Source organism: Ursus americanus, chromosome X (genome assembly GCF_024610735.1).
Source record: "Ursus americanus isolate L20-20 chromosome X, mUrsAme1.1.p, whole genome shotgun sequence".
NCBI lineage: Eukaryota > Metazoa > Chordata > Mammalia > Carnivora > Ursidae > Ursus > Ursus americanus.
In genome coordinates this window covers 95614292-95632305 of record NC_142164.1, presented here as the reverse complement: position 1 = coordinate 95632305, position 18014 = coordinate 95614292, and the positions used below count along the sequence as shown (strand labels likewise).

The 18014-nt window shown below is 36.4% G+C and overlaps 1 protein-coding gene across 11 annotated transcripts in view; it reads right to left on the bottom strand.

Annotated features, from left to right (window-relative positions):
• Positions 1-18014, bottom strand: part of DMD (dystrophin) — a 2097152-nt gene that overhangs the window by 1434697 nt on the left and 644441 nt on the right. For all 11 annotated transcript variants that reach the window (XM_087859359.1, XM_087859361.1, XM_087859356.1 and 8 more), the window contains 2 exons: positions 15695-15883; positions 14826-15007 (listed from right to left, as the gene is read on the bottom strand). In XM_087859359.1, coding sequence (XP_087715485.1) covers positions 14826-15007; positions 15695-15883 — 371 coding nt within the window. The remainder of the gene's footprint in view (positions 1-14825; positions 15008-15694; positions 15884-18014) is intronic.

The following is an 18014-nucleotide window of genomic DNA, read 5'->3' as shown; positions in this document are numbered from 1 at the left end:
AGACCAGGCTATACTATGGAACAATGAGAGACCATGTTGAGAGTGACTCTAGAGGATAAAATGCTATCTCAAAAGTTGAGCTTCCTGCTGAATGCAGCTCAAAGAGTGACCTCAGTCATATTACAATTGTAGAACAACAACCTAGATGAGCCCTCCCCATATTTCTGATCTACAGAATCAAGATGTAATTATAAATTATTGTGTTAAGCCATGAAATTCTGGAGTCATTCATTATACAGAAACAGATAAGTGAAAGAGATGTATCGTTTACAAAGATGTAAACAACAGTGGGCTGGGTAATGAATTTAAAGCCTGGCTATATGCCCTAAAACCAACTTCTTAAACCTTCTCAATTAGATTTCCAGCATCAGGGACATGGGACAATATCTTGCCTATCAATCACACAACTTCATTTTCAAGATGACAATTAAACTTGAGGTTATTTCATCCATTCAACAAAAATTTGAGTCTCAAATGAGAAGTGTTAATACCTATTTTGAGGTAAATATTCTTTAGGAAGATATGTTGGAAGCATTTTTGGAAATCATAGTGTAATGAACACTGATAAGGAATACATAATTTTAATTAGGAATTTACTATTCTGATTTATAAAATTTTCACCAGCAATTTCCATTAGTCAGCACATTTAAATACACAGAATACACACATAATTGAGTGTTTAATATAATCTGGACTACACCATTTACTGGCCTTTTACCTTTCACAGACACACGTTCCCTGAGGCACCCTGCATTCAAACACCTATGGGAATGAGGTTTAATTTATCAAACAAAAAAAGCAGACATCTTTTTATGGGAAGGAACACTGATGAAGAAGCATCCATTTAAGTGAAAGCAAAAACTCGAAGTTGCTCGTTTAAGCCTCTCAGACAAAGAATACCATCCTCTCATTGCAAGGTGCATAAATCATTCACTGTATTGGTTCAATCTACCCCTTGAGAACTGACCTGATGATAGTATTTCAGGAGAATTCGCTACAGTATCATTCTTTTTTTGTTTGTTTTTCCTGTCCAGTTTGTCACTACATTAAGCTATAAATCTCACCTTTCAAAAACTTTAGAAAAGAATCCCACATTGTTATTTATACTTAGAAGAAATGTTTCAACTATAACACACATGTGTTAGAGTCTATAAGGAATTTCATTTTAAGATATTATTTACTTGCTTTTTTTACTTTTAGACAGACATTTCATTCAACAAATATTCACTGACTTTCATGCCTCTGCTGGAAACTCCTATTGATTAGGATGTCCATGTGGGGAACCTCTGTGAAGAGCTTAATTTTGTGTGACTTTCCTTTGGACTTTGAGAACAATTATTTTTAATATAATGTTCAAAAATGTTTTTGCTTTTCCAGTGTTGTTACTTTAGATACTCTAATCACTCAGTCATTTCTGGTCAGTACTTACGGCTTTCTGTGTAGGTGTTATACCAAAGGAGTTAACAGGTAGTAAAAGGTGCTGTGTTTCCTTCGCTCACTAAGGCCTGCAAAGAGACCGCATCGATATACTCAGGTGAATTACAGGCCAGAGCTACTCAGAGTGAGCAGCAGGGGCATGACCAGTGGCTCACGGCAATACCTGAGCAGCAGAAGAAGCAACCATGAGGAGGCACTGCTATCAGAAGGTCTGTTTAGAAGCCTGTACAATACAAACGCCCCTTTTCTAAGGGTGGCAGAAAAAGGGGAAACTTTAGAAAGCTGGGGGTGAAAACTAACCCTTGGGTTAAAATATCATTTAAAATTCATTTGTAACTATTTTGCCTAACATGCATTCAATACTTTTTGTGTGTTAATCTTGTTAGGAAGCATAAAATGCACTATTTCAGTGGATCCTAAATGATGATATGTGATCCACTTGTGGTTCGTGGAATGATTTTCATGGCACAGGGAAAAATTTATGAAATTATTTTAATATGTTTGGCATACATCTATATGGCCAAGCAATATGTATACGTGTATGTCTGAATACATACATACATATATATAGTGAGTCTATATATGATCTTCATGCATATATAAAATCATACAGCGTAGGATGAGGCTAAGTAAAGATAATTATTTTCAGGAAAAGTATTAAATATGTAATGATAAAAATGCAGATATGGAAAGAATTGTGAAGGTGGAACTTGTGTTTGAAAAACAGAATAATTACATTTGGTCTTCATTATCACCTACTAAGGTAGATAATACCACTGTTATTTTATTTCTGAGGACAATGGATTTGGGGAAGGTTAAAGAATTTGCCCAAGGTGTCCCAGTGACAAGTTAAGACAGTATCTAAATGCTAAACTGTCGGTCACCCAAATCCATGCTCTTTACTTTGATTTATCTTCCTTCCTTATGGATCAGATGCTGTGCTAGGTTGAGTCATATGAAGTTGCTGATATATGAGTTTTCAGTCCATGAAAACGACAATTTCATATTGTTCAATTTAAAATATTATTGAGGGGCACCTGCATGGCTCAGTTGGTTAAGCATCTCCCTCCAGCTCAGGTCATGATCCCAGGGTCCTGGGATTGAGCCCCGCATCAGGCTCCCTGCTGAGCAGAAGTCTGCTTCTCCCTCTCACTCTCCCTCTGTGCTCTCTCTCTCAAATTAATAAATAAAATCTTTAAAATAAAATAATTTTTCATAAGAAAGTAAAAAATTCTACATTTCCAACCAGCTTTCTAAAGATGCAAATTAGGGAAAATTGTCAAGTTCATAAAATAAAAATCTATCACCCATAGGCAAAAAAAAAAAAAGAGTTTGCATTTTTCTTCATTTCATTTTATGGTTTTCAAGTGGTCATTTAGAAAGGGCTGTAAAAGCAAAAGGAAAATGAATCATAAATACATGACTGCCAACAGAAGGAAGAGGACAGTGGAACTAGAATAAACTAGTGCTAGACAAGAGACAGTTCTGACAAAATCCAGAGGCAGAAGCATGTCAGGATATGACACTGCGAACTTCTGCGGCCAACTTCCAATTGTAAAATTGGCTGAAGACATACAGAGGCTAGCAAAACCAATAAATTGAAAGGACCTAGAGGGTATAAATGCTAAGTGAAATAAGCCAGTCACAGAAAGACAAATATCACATGATTTCACTCATATGTTGACTTAAGACACAAAACAAACGAACAAAGGAAAAAAAGGAGACAAACAAAAAATAGACTCTTAAATACAGAAATCAAATCTGGTGGCTGCCAGAGGGGTGGTGGGTGAGGGGATTGGTGAAATAGGTGAAGGCGAGTAAGAGTACACTTTAGCCTGATGAGCACTGAAAAATGTAGAGAATTGTTGAATCATTTTATTTGATTCATATAACACTGTATGTTCATTACATTCCAATAAAAAATGAAAGAACCTGGGATTTTGATGGCACAAGAGAGTCGTATACTTAACCTCTAGCTATCCCACCCGTGGATTTACTGTAATATAAGATAATGACATCCTTACAGTTTTAACCAGTGCTTCCCAAACTTTAATGTGCATACAAATCACGTGGGGAATATGTCCTACATTCTAAGTCTGGGGAGGAGCCTGAGGTTCTTCATTTCTAACAAATGCCCAGGACATGCCAATGCTGCTGGTCCATGGACCACACTTTAAGAAGCGATGGTATAAGCCACTTGCATTTGGGTTGTTAGCTGAAGTATTCTTAGGGAATACCACTTTCCAAATAATTTTACTGATGATTTCCCTCTCACCCCATACCCTGCTGTGGAAACATGTCTTTATGAACATGAAGGAAATCATTGCAAACATAGAGTCTGCTTTACAGAGATTCTGTTGGACTGTAGCAAGGCATTTATCCTCTAACCAACACTGCCCAACAGATCTTTACAATGATGTAAATGTTGTATGTCTGCGTTATCCAATACGATAGCTACTATGTGTGGCTACTGTGCACTCGAAATATGGGTAGTGTAAATGAGAAACTGAATTTTTACCCATATGTAATTAGAATAACTTAAATTTACAACTAAATAACTACATGCAGCTAGTGGCTGCCATATTGGACAGCACCGGTCTAAACCAACAGACAACTAGTTTGACAATAGCAAGGATTCCTTACTTGGCAGTCTTTATCCATAATATTTTATTATGTCACACAATATTTATAAGGAAGGATATCCTGAGTTAAAGAATTTAGCAATAAATAGGAATAGCATTTGCTGAAATTTTGGTTTTCTACACAAATTTATAAATGTCAAAATGGTACGTTTTCATTAATTTCACCCTATATTTGTTAGTCTAAATAGTGTTTCTTGGGCTTTATGGAAATATATTACAAAATGTATAAAAATACTAGCAAAAGCATAATCATATGCTAGATGTTATACTAATAAATATGTAAAAGTATAGACTCAAAAATCCTAGGGACTTATAATGAAAAATTACTAAGATCAGTTTTCAGGCCCCATTTCCTAGACTTCGTAATTACTTGCTTATATGCAATTCTCAAATAAGAAATACAACTAAAGAGGTAAAATATTAATGTGAATTTATAGATTACAAAAGAATCCCCAGTGACGTTCCATTAGCATGTTATACATGCAAAATACAATCACATGATTTAAGTTGTCAACAAACCCTGTATAGTTTATTTAAGGGAGAGCTACCGGTATGAATTAGCAAAACTGAATTTTTAATGCACTCTTTATTTTCAAATGCATGCCATTCAGTAACTAAAATCACACTGATAAAAACCAAAATTAATTTATTTACTTATTCATACTGTTGGCCTGAAAATCTCAGCAAAATGGTTGTAGCAGCTAGATTACATAGCTTTGATTTTAGCTCAAGAATTGTTTATGTACAACTAGATGTTCTGGGAGTGCTGGTAAATACTTAAATATGTAGTTATTTTAACCCCCTTGTATGGGTTTTTGGTTTTTTTACTCTATTATGAAAGTGATCAATGAAGGTGACGTTTACACATTCAGGTTTTTATGAAAACTATCACAGGAAAGTGAATTAGTGGAATTTATATCCAGCCAGGTGATTCCAATGAACATCCAGGGGTGAAAATGATTGGGTCAATTTTCAGGACTCTGGCGTAATTTTTACTTCAGCCCTTGGGTGTTCATAAGTGGCAAATGTTTGGGCAGCTGAGCCCAGGCAGCATGACTCTATAAGGATTAACATGAACCAGAGGCAAGGAGATGACATGGAGACAGGTTTAGGATACATGAAATGTCTTCACTGAATTATTTATAAATGATAATACTATATAAGTAGTAAATTGTCTACTAAAATAGTAGTTTTAACCTTGCACAATTTGGTACATTTAAATATAATTTTATGTATGAATAACAAATTATATTTATCATGTACCAGACAATAGAGGTATTACTATAATTAATCCTAACAATGCAGGAAATGATCTTAGCCCTAATTTGCAGATGGGGAAACAAAGGTATACATGGGTCAAGGGGCAAGCAAGGGAAGGTGCGAAAGCAGGAATCAGTTAGTTTGGCCCTGGGGCCTACTTCACCATCATGCTATACTGACTGTATGAATGTGATTTTTTTAGAGATGATTTTTGTATCCACTCCTCATTTCATTTTATATCAGTGATTATCGGGACATAAAAATAGAAGGAAAAAAAAGGTCATTTAGTGGGATCTTATAGAGATTGTCATTAAGGATAATTTTGTTCTTTCTTCTCACCAAAATAAAAAGTCCAGTTGCTACTATTGAGATGAATGCTCTTAGCATAAGGTTTACACTAATGCCAGAAACCACAATACGCTGAGACCCAGTTTCCCTCAAACATATGGGGACGAGGTAAAACAAATGACCAGATACTTTAAATATTTATAATGTTTCACTAAATGTAGGAATCAGAAAACATGATATATTCTAGACAAGCAAAACAAACAAAACCCACATTGTTTTAAAATTGTAAAGCAACACTGATTTTTTTTAAAGCAAAGTTTCGGTAATGCATATACAAACATATGTAAAGGCTTTTGTTTTATGGCAGTAACGAATGGGCCATATGAAGCACATTAGTAGTTTTCAACTCTCAAGGTTTGGGACATTTATCAAAGCTCAATGAATGCCTCGTGAAATATAAGGTTTAAAACTGAGAATCCAATAAAAACAATGACCCCAAATGTGTACAACTTTCACCATCATTGCTACTTCTCTCCTACCACCTTTAACCACCCCTACCTCCACCACCACCGTCTGCCAGTTCCCATTCTAAATTTCTGGAAGTGTACCATCTGCGTCCATGCATATGGTTCCTCCCTCCTTGCCCCCCTGCACCTCTTTGCCTCAATCAATGCACCCTCTTTCTGCCAAGTCCTAATCATACCTTAAAAAATCCAGCTACAAATCCTGACAGTGGACAATTGCCTTCTGTCTACTACCAGTATATTACTACAAGTAGAGCAGTTTCCACTGCAGAATGAAATGAGGCAAAGTCTAAGTGAATCATATAGAGGTTTTGCCCCCCCCCCCAAAAAAATGAATGTGTCCATCCTCTTCTCTACAGCACCACCACTCCGACCAATTGGTATGCTGACATCAGTCTTGGGCCAGAAGAGAAAGCAAAGAGAACAGGACATGCACATTTTTCTAAAGTTCCCACTAATTCTCAAAGCTACCATTTTAATACACTCTGCAACCTGATCTTGGAGACCACAGTTTTTAGTCTACGACCTCACAATAAATATTTCTGAAAGAATTCACCTGCCAAGTTCCCCTTCCAACAACCAGAAATAAAAATAAATTTTCAACTCTCCCTCAAAATTAAACGCATATTCATATTTATTTGTTCACTGAATGGAATGTGAGAAATAGTGCTCTGTTTAAAAAGGATTCTGTGCAACAAAAATGCACCATTGTTTTCAAAATACTGACCTATTTTATTCCTCCATCCATATAACTCAACAGCAATTTAATTATTGATATTCTTCAACTATCCAGAGCAAGATTAAAGTTCAAAATGCAAACAAATTCATTTGCATTGTGAAAGTATAAATTCAAAAGAGTCACAGTAACATAATAAAGAAGCTGCATGGCTGGATGCAAAAGATTTTTGTGGCAAATGCATTATGGCAACCCTCAATTCAATCTTCCTGATTAAATACTCACAAAGTGGATGAAGAAACGCAGATGTCATCACAAACCAAGGACTACTATTAAATACAATGATTGGAAGATTGTTTAAATTATTCCCAGTAAGAATGGGGAATGTTGACACTCAGATATCACATTCATTTATATGGCAAGAGAAGCCAACTCTCAAATTCAAAAATTATGTCACTATATAACCTCTGGCACAGAGCCCGGTGTATACTAGACACATGATAAATATTTCTTGAATGAACAAGAGGTATCATTTAATTTTCCATCAAACATAAGACATAATACAAAAACAGGAACACTTTCCCAATCAGAAATATCAGAATTAAAATGATAAAAATGCCAATTTCCATAAAATCTGTTCCTGTTGAAAAGTCTATTAATTTAATTTGAACCATTTTTTGGTCCTAAATCACAATGATGTCATTCTGCTTTTTGTCAACTCCAGCACACTGTTTCTCAAACATGGCCAGTGTGCTCCTACCTCTGGACCTTTCCATTTGTTTGCCTTTGACCCAGCTATCTGCATGGCTTGTTCCCTCCCTTCATTTAGGGCTCTCCTTAAACATTACCTCACCAGAAGAGGCCTTCCCTAACTGATTACCTCCTTACAATCACACACACAACGTTTCCTTCTCCAAATCCACCCCCTGCCTCTTTTCCTTTTGTCATTTATCACCATCTGGTATGTTATACATATTTTGTAACTGTGTCCTCCCACTAAGAATGCAAGCTTCATAAGAGAGGGAGTTAGTCTGCTTTGTTCACTGATATTTCCCCAGTATCTAAAACATGCTGGGAATATAGTAGATAAGAATTGTTAGTGAGAGAGATGAATGAATGATTAAACTTAATTTTCTAATTATCATTGTTTATCTTTGTGTAAAAGCATCGTTCCAAAAAATCTTACTCTCTAGTCTTTCTTCTATCAATTCTAGAGATCAGGCTTTCCTATTTATAATTTAAACTGTAAGAGTCATAAACTTTTCATTATTTGAACAAGGACTCTCCACATTTTAACTGCACATTATTTACAGAAAGAATTGTGACGGCCAGTCATATCCATTTGAACACGACCGAATTACTGTATGTTTATTATTGCTGCTAAGGATAGTAAGTAATTGTCAGTACTCTCACATTGTCTCTATTGTATAGTCTTTCACAAGAATCTTGCAATTCCATTAGTCACCCCTACGAGATAATATCAACATTTGAGGATTAAATAAGACATCACCTACCACCATTTTTGGAGCTTCTAAGGAAGTAGTTAAAACATTTGGCCCCTCAGTAAATAGGAAAAGAGGAAAAAGAAACATTAAAAGTAGTGGTCTACAAAAAAAAAAGTATGGATTTATATTATTTCGTAATTGTTTCAAGTAGATCAGTGCTGCTCAAACTTTAATGGGCTTAGGAATCACTCGCGATCTTGCTAAATTGCAGATTCTGATTATGTAGATCAGAGGGAGGACGGAAATTCTGCATTTTAATAAGTTCTCAGGTAATGCTGGTCCTGTTGGCCCTTGAACCACCTTGATCTCTAAGAAATGCTCATTTTAATATTATTAGAAGAATTTAAAAATGAATTAACAAAACAGTGATATAAAATCACATGTACGAGTTTGAGATTATGCATTAACAAAATAGTCATTGCAACAAATTCATTTGTTGGAATGGAAGTACCTGAAAAAAATAATTCATTTGTTCATCCATTCATATATGAATACACAATATGTTAGCTACTTCGCTTGGGAGAAAACCCACGATTTGTTCAGCATCTCCTTTGCTCTATTCATCACTCATGTATGTCATCTCAAGACTGGAACAGACATGTGGGGAAAAAAGATGAACCAGATTTTTTAGACATATTTTTCTCTCCAGCCAAAGTGTGGATGGTGATTCGCAATGATTTGCCATGTTATGGCTAGTGTTGTTACCCAGATACTACTCATATCTCTCCTCCTGCTGATGGAAACCAAAACAGAACTTCACGTGGCCTCCTTACTGACTCGCTTTCATTTTCTTCCCCCACCATCACAAAGACTTTACTTTCCCCCTGCATGTCCTAACCACAATTATCAGAGAAGTTGATGGAACTTGCTATGCTTATCTTTATGAGTCCTTGTAGAAATGTCAGTAAATCTCTTTTTCTCTCTGCAGGTTGCATTTTTCAATCAAATTAATGAGTTTATTCATAGAGAAGAAGATTTTCTGTTGTCCCTGTGCCAGTTGCCTTCTTGCACTTCCACAGTAGGAAGTCTGTCCTTCTCTTCTCGCTCCCTCACCTCCCACCACCCGGAGGGTATTCTGTAGCATAAAATGCATCAAAACAAAAATCATTTCACCTCCTCTCCCTAAGGTTTCCAACTCGAGTAGGTCAACAGACAGTGTCCTGTTCTGGTTATTTTAATTGTGCAATAAGTGGCACTTAGTTCTTTCATTCCAAATGCATAAATATTGTTAAAGATTTTTTATTATTATGTTCAATTAGCCAACATATAGTACATCATTAGTTTCTGATGTAGTGTTCAACGATTCATTAGTTGCGTAGATTTTTAATGGACCAATAGCAGCATGTCGTTGTCAAAGTAGTGTGTGGCTAGAGATATCTTCACAAAGTTTACCATATTAGCTTCATCATTAATTCATATCTATGAAGGTATCAGAATTATAGTAGAAAGAAATAGGAAAAGAATCAAATGGAAATGGAGTAAAAAGAGGAAGAAAGGGAGAAGCATCTGTGTCTTTGATTTTTTTACTGACATTTTTTTTTTATTTTAGCTAGTTCACAGTGCAATACTAGTTTCAGGAGTAGAATTTAGTGATTCATCACTGACATACAACACCCAGAGCTCATCACAAGTGCCCTCCTAAATACCTGTCACCCATCTAGCCCATCGCCCACCTCCGGCCATCAACCCTCAGTTTGTTCTCTACCGTTAAGAGTCTCTTATGATTTATTTCCTTCTCTCCCTCCTCACCCCTTCTCATATGTTCATCTGTTTTCTTTCTTAAATTCCATATATGAGTGAGATCATATGATATCTGTCTTTCTCTGAGTGACTTATCTCATTTAGCATAATACACTCTAGTTTCATCCACATAACTGCAAATAGAAGATTTCATTCTTTTGCTGGCTGAATAATATTCCATTGTGTGTGTGTGTGTGTGTGTGTATCACATCTTCTTTATCCATTCATACTGACATTTCTTTATAAAGCATATTTCTAAGTGTTTCAATTGTAAAATTTCAACTTCAAATGTAATTTCAATCACCCTGAACATGTTCTCTCACACCCAGGGAAAACACCCACAATCATATCCTTTGGGGAAAAAAATGAATGAAGCAATTAGAACAAGGTGGAGAAAAAGAGTGAAAAATACATATGAGGCAAAGTATTAACCACAATGGTAGAGTTAAATAGCACATGGCTAGGCATCTTATTTACAACGGTGATCATTCTTTGCATTTTATAATTATTTTGCATTCACAATCTACTTTTTCATACCCTATCTCAGCCACTATCTTTTTGAGGTGTGCCAGGTACACAGCAGAAGTGCTGCTGTTTCATCAATCAGTAACTAAGAATTATGGAGGGCAAGTATGCAATCCAGTTCACATAAATAGGTGTATAAGAAAGTGAGACCTTATCCCTTAGGCAAATTAGAGTAAGGTGGAAATAGGAGCATTGTGTTACCTCTATATATTTTTTTTTAATTTCTTGTTTTGTTTAATAATTGTTAATGGTTTGCAGGATAAATAGTATTTCCCAGATGCAACCTGAGTATAGCTAACATCTATATGCATGAGGCAAGGATATCTATTTCCAAAATAAAAAGGATCCTGACTGTTAAAAATGCAAAAAAGGAACCGAAATAAATAGAGCAGGAATAGTTTATAAAGTAACTGTTGGGCTAAGATAAAAGAATATATTCCAGTACTAAAGACCTGGCATCTCTTATCTGGGTTATTGCACTAACCTTATAACCGTCCTCTCTCCTTCCAGTGTCATTACTGATACTTCCTTTACCTATCTCTTCCCTACTTAAAACATTCTGGTGGTGGGGCACCTGGGTGGCACAGTCGGTTAAGTATCCAACTCTTGGTTTCAGCTCAGGTCATGATCTCATGGTGATGGGATCGAGCCCCATGTTGGGCTCTGCATTCAATACAGAGTCTACTTGGGATTTTTTCTCCCTCTCCCTCTGCCGCTCCCATACATGTATGCTCGCTCGCTCTCTCAATCAATAAATCTTTAAAAATGAGGTACTGTACGGTGACTAACATAACATAATAAAATAAATAAATAAACAAACAAACAAACTACTAATCCCTTAAAAAAATAAATATTCTGGTGGCTTTTTCTTGCATTTATGCTAGAACTCAAGCCTTATCTCTTACCCTGACTGACACAGAAATACAAGAGATGACCCTTACCTTTCTTTTAACCCCATCTCATACCTTCCCTCCTGCAACTCCCCAATCATCCTGACCTTTCGCTTCCTCTAACAAGCCAGTTGTTCCTCTTTTAGAGCCTTTGCACTGGCTGTTCCCTCTGCCTGAAATGTTACTCTCCTCACCTATAAATGGCCATTCCTTCTTGTCATTCAAATTCAAGTTAAATGGTAACACCCCAGAAATAATATTCTTGGATCACAAAGGCTAAGTATCAGATAGAAGTAAGTTTTCTAAAGAAATTAAAAGGTACTGTGACACAGAAATTCTTCTCTTTCTTCTTCTTGTGTTATTTTCTTAATTGCCTCTCTAGGGCTTCAGGAGATCTGCGACTTAACCTCTTATGACCAAATACTGTATCTCCAGTGCCTGGAAATGTATCTAATATCTTGAGGCACTCCATTAATGTTTGTTAATACTTGCATGTGTTTGTGGGTGTGCATAGAGTTTTGCGTATATACAAATACATATATTTAATATATATCAATGAATATATATCAAATATGATTTTATTATTACTGGCAGATATGCTGGTAGATAATAAACATAATTGTCAAGTGTAAATATTCACAGATTTTAGTTATAAGCTTATTGTATTCCCCACTAGTTTTTTTTTACATTTGCTATAAGATCACAACTTAAGAATTCTAGCATAGAGGGACACCTGGGTGGCTCAGTCGGTTAAGCTGCTGCCTTCAGCTCAGGTCATGATCCTAAAGTCCTAGGACTGAGTCCCGCATCAGGCTCATTGCTCAGCAGGGAGGCTATTTCTCCCTCTGCCTGCCACTCCCCCTGCTTGTGCTCACTCTCTCTCTGATATATATATATATATTAAAAAAAAACAAGAAGAATTCTAGCATGGCTTCAATTATATCTCATATGCCTAGACAAACCTTAATTATCATTCCTCTCATCACTAAAGCTAGGCTTAGGCAGAGATGATGGCTTCTGATGGGGTCTACCCACACTCTGTCTTTGCAAAGGAGAGAGATGAAAAATGTAGACTGATCCATTTTTGTTTACCAGCAATTTACCATGCCTTCCTAAATAGCTTTGGAAACAAAAGGTGATACTCCATACAAAGCTAGTCATCAATATGGTCATGATAATAGAAAGTGAACAGGTAGCAATTTATAAAAGCATGAAATTATTATTTTTTTAAAATACTGACAACATTCTATTTTCATAATTAGCTCTTTGGTTCCTCCAAAAAAATCTATTAAGAGTCAAGTCCAGCATGGTTTGCCTAATGGCTTATCTCATTTAGAATTTAATAGGTTTTATGCATGAACACACACAAAGTTAGTGAAAGTGGTATGGAAGACTTACTTTTGCAAACTCACAAAAGATTTCTGAATTTGTTTTGTGAAACAATAGTTCATGTATGGGTATTTCAACAAATTGTCCAGAAAAGACTATGTGCAACAAGTGGTTCCCTATTAGTGTCTCATTTTCAAAACTCTAAGTTTTAGCAAAAACTATGCCAATGAAGAGGACACCCTTGCCTTCCAAATAATCATTCAAAAGCTTAAACACAAACCAAAGCGTATAAAACCAAAGTGCCCAAATCTTCCCTCAAGACAAACTGGTTTCTGACGTCAAGCTTAGCTAAGGGCTGATGTTGCCATTTTAGCTTTTCCATCCTCCAGCGGGAAGGGGGTGAGGAAATTACACACATACACACATGTATGTATGTGTATGTGTGCAAATATGGATGTGTGCACTATCGTCCATGTATGTGTATCTATGCAGTCATATATCATCAAATGGTAGATATCTCTTTAAGATGGGTTTTTTTTATTAAACTTTTTTAAAAACAGACTAAAAATTGGGGATTTTAATTTTAGGTTGCACTCACCTTTTCTTGCCTCAAACTGCAATTCATTACTTGACTGATACGAATACTTGATACCATATTATCAGTTTTATTTAAAAAAGGGATTGAGGAACACCGGGGGTAACTAGCCTCCAGAAGACAATGGGAAAAGAGAAGGTAGGAAGGAGATGACAGTGGTTCCACTGTGGGATTTTAAAGACAAGCAAATTTTGTCTGAGGTTGCTTTAAGTTGCACAGATCAGTGAAAATAGGAGTTGTAACCTGAAGAAGGTTGGGATATGACCACAAGTATGAGTCTCTACATCTTATAATTTATGATGATAAATGGGTGGAATAAATCAGTTGACCCTTGGGCATAGGTATGGGGCTGACTCGAGCGTTATAATATGGCTGGTCTAACTCTCACTTCCAGAGTTCACTGCCATCATCAAAATGATCACAACAGGGGAAAATGTCAGGCTGTGTAGCCTAGTCTCTCCTGGTTTGGAATACCAATATTTGTGAAAATTCTATCCTATATATGCCTTATTTATTCTTTCAAAAGACGTGAGTTTAAAAATGTATTTTCCCCCTCCCTATTGTCACACTATAATTTAGTACTGAAATAGCAATCTTCCCAGCATATCTAATGAGTTTCTTTGGTCCTATTTTAAAGCTTTTAATCTTCATAAATAATAGCTAAGTAAACTTAAGGCGCTTGGACAATTTCTTTAGCTTAATGTATTCAAATCCACAGTTGGCACTTCATTTCTTTTCATTTAAAAATAAATCTATCTTGTCTCGATAGGCTCTACATGAATACACACACCTAACAATATAAATCAAAGCAACACATCCAGAATGATGAGATCTACTTTTTACCTTTAGAAGAAATATACCATTTTCAGAAATGTCTCAAAAATTCTTTTTTGATAAAGTCAATATATATTCTTAAAATAATTCACAACCATACAGTAGTTGCATAAGGATTTCCGAACACGGATGAGAAACATTTTTTCAAGAGGATTTCCATAAACACATGAGAAACTATTTAATATTTTGAGAGCTTTTCCTTCAGAACAGAAGTTTCCTATCAACTGTACCTAATAGGTGATTTTATGCGCATGGCTTCCCGTTTATACTTCCATGCCTTCCAGAGTCACATTTTAATTTTCAGAGAAAACTGAGAAAATGTTAACTATGACACCAATTTTGGCAACTTTCAAAGCACAGTTCTGTAGATAATGGTCCTTCTATCCAACATCTCCACATTAATTATAAAAGTGAAAAACAAAATGAAACAGACATGCAAATCCAACCAAAACATCCCCTAAATAAAGAGCTATATACCTTGGAAACCAACTGAGAATCCCAACTGAAACAAGAAACTGCATCTAAATAATAGTAAGATTCCAAAACTTGCTATTTTTAGGAATTAAAAACAAAGACTTACTTGCTTTGTTTTTCCATGCTAGCTACCCTGAGGCATTCCCATCTTGAATTTAGGAGATTCATTTGTTCTTGTACTTCACTTTCTTCATCTTCTGATAATTTCCCCGTTCCAATCAGTTGACTTCCCAGTTGTAGAACATTACCGACCCGTCCCTGATGGGACGTCAAATCCATCATGAACCCCTGACAGGGAAAGATGGTGACAAAAGTTGATACTTCAGGTAAATCCTTATGATTTTGAATTTTATTTTTTCACGATTTTAAATTTGTAGCCCATTTAAATTATATTCCCAGTAAAAGGATTTCATTTTTTATTTAAGGAAACCCAATACTGTTTCTAATATGAATCAAGGGCAATTATTAGCTTAGGTCACCTTCTGCAGACGCAGATCCTGAGACAGGAATTTGTGTGCAAGTGACTTACTAAGTCAAAGCTCCTGGGGAGATCCGCAAAGGAGCCAAAGTAGAAGAAAACAGGACGAGAAAGGGGCAGAAAGCAAGTGAGCATGTCATTTCAGGAAAAGTCTCCCACCATGGGTAGTGTGGCCTGATATCACACGCGTACTCTGGAGTGTAAGTTATATCTCAGCACTGCCTCGACCCAAGAAAAGTGAGCTAGGTTCTCATATCCCTGGCATGAGTCACTGGCAAAAATCAGATCTCAGCCACTTCAACTGTAATTCTTGAAGGCAGAACTTCAAATGCTGGCTGGTAGAATTCCATGCCCATAAACATTTATTTGTTTCCTTCTCAAAATAAAAACTAAATTACCAGAACACAAGGATCTTATAGAGTAATTGAGATAACAAGAGAGACTTGCCATCATGACAAGTCATGGGCTTCGTTTCATAAATCAACGTTTTGCTTTACCTCATGAGTATGAAATTGTTCTTTCACTTCTTCTACATCATTAGAAATCTCTCCTTGGGCTTGCAATGTGTCCTCAGCTGAAAGAAGCCATGAGAGTACTTCCTCCAAAGCTGTTTGGTAACTGTCCAGATTTACTTCAGTCTCCATTAATGAACGGCCAAATGACTTGTCTTCAGGAGCTTCCAAACGCTGAACAATAAAATAAATTGGGTGTTATACAATTAGTATCTCTGCAGACTGTTCCAGTACATTACATGATAAATCGAATGAAATATTTAAAATGCTAGAAATGTCCACTTGCATTATCAGAGACATGAAGAGCAGACACATACAAGAGCAAGTCTGCATTTTAACATCTCACAAATATACACACAAATTCTCAAATGGCAGTTGAAATCCACTTCAAATTAATATTTTATTAAAGCTTCCCTGGATTACTATAAGGAGTGAATTAATACATCATTTCTTCATGTTGTATTTTAAGCGCTACTAAGTTTCATCCATAGGTAACTTTTTTCATTTCATATTTTCATTCCTTTACATATATATATATGTATGTATGTGTGTGTATATATATATATATTATTGTATTGTATGTACATACTTTTGCAATGGCATTAAAGGAAACATCTCCGCCCAAGAGATGGGAATGAAATATTTCTGAAGATTTAAAGAGCAGAAAAGTTCCCAGTATGAAAATTAACGGGAGAAGAAGGTAAAGTTTAAATAGAAATACCTCATTCACACATCTGAAATTTCTAACAGTATGATGACTTCTATGAACTAAGCTTTTATTTCCAGAAGGCCATGGTTTCAGAAGGAAGACATCACCTTAGGGGAAGGAAAATATGAAGTATTTGCTTCGACATTTCATTAGCAGGATGTTAAGTAAGACTCCCAAGAGTTGTCTTGAAACTCTAAATTTCTCTTGAAACCATAAAGCTGAGAACAACAAGGACAAAGTGGCCATGATTCTAAAGAGAAGATCCAGGCTACCTCTGAAGGTGCTGCTAAGAGGGGACCAGTTTTCCGGTCCCACCACCCTCAATCCACTACCTAGCTCAAAGGTGTAGAAGAAGCATGGAGACTGACTGGAAAAAACTAATTAGAAAAGATTCCTGGGGACAAGCCAGAGCCCTATGTACATCTGTACCTTCTCCCCTCCTCAAGCCAAGTAATGGAGACTTTGGAAGAATCACCTGGAGAGGGTAGGGTAGTTTCCAGGATGGAATACTGACCGCTAAACCTGGCTATATGTCAGCAGGGATTCCCAAACCACGGAACCAGTAATACCAAGTGACAGGAGAGAACTCTTGGGATAACCTCTGTGTCTGCTGCTTTAATATTAGGGCAATTATCAATGGTCAGAATTTGAACAAATAAGAAAATCTGCATGAATTTTTCTTTGGATCAAATACACTCGTGGTAGGTGGCTGGGCTTCAAAAATACTAAAGAAGACCACACTCAAGAGGGTTCCCTGCTAAAGTAAGGGACAGAGACAAACTGATGACATAGTTAAGTGGAGCAAAGATACTGGAGAACTATTTGGAGAGGAATCTTCTGTACACCCCAAAGATAGCAAGCAAGCACTGGGCCCTAACAAACAGGGTTCTGCAAAGGAAACAAAATGCAGGGTAGAAGAACCAGAAGCTACTTGGAAGACTGCATGATCAAAGTCAGCATTAAGAGGAGAAAAGTCACATAAAGGTAGCCTGGGACATGCATATAGACAGAACCAGCTTCATGGTTGTGCAATCTTAGCAGCTGTATGGCTCAAAGGACACCTTGCTTGTTTTACCTGCTTCTTGACATTGCCACCTTAAAATCCTTAATAATTTTATCTCTGAATGTGGGTAATATAAGTGAAGTCCAATAAGGTGACAAAGTATGCATGTGTGCAGAGGAAGTAAGTACATTATGTATCCTCACCCCCATTTGCATATAGTGTTGCTGATGTTCCATGAGTAGAGAATGCTGGTAGACACACAATATGTGGGGATTTAGCAACACTAGAGGCGAGTGCAAGGTAAGTATGTGAGGCATGCACAGCCCCGGGAACTCGCACTTCTGTGTGAACCAGAACTTGCTTCCAATGCAGAAAGAAGGCAGTTCCAAGAAAACATGAACAACCAAAGAGCCTTTCAGTATCCTTTCTTACTTGTATTTCTTTCCCTTATTAGCCAACCATTTAGGCTGAAATTCATGACAGAGAAAGAAAGGGAAATGGCAACCCATGGTTCCTTGTCCTTTCGATCCTCCCTCATCTGAATGCTGAAAGTAGACAATATTAGTAGAATGTGTACATATCAAGAAGATAAA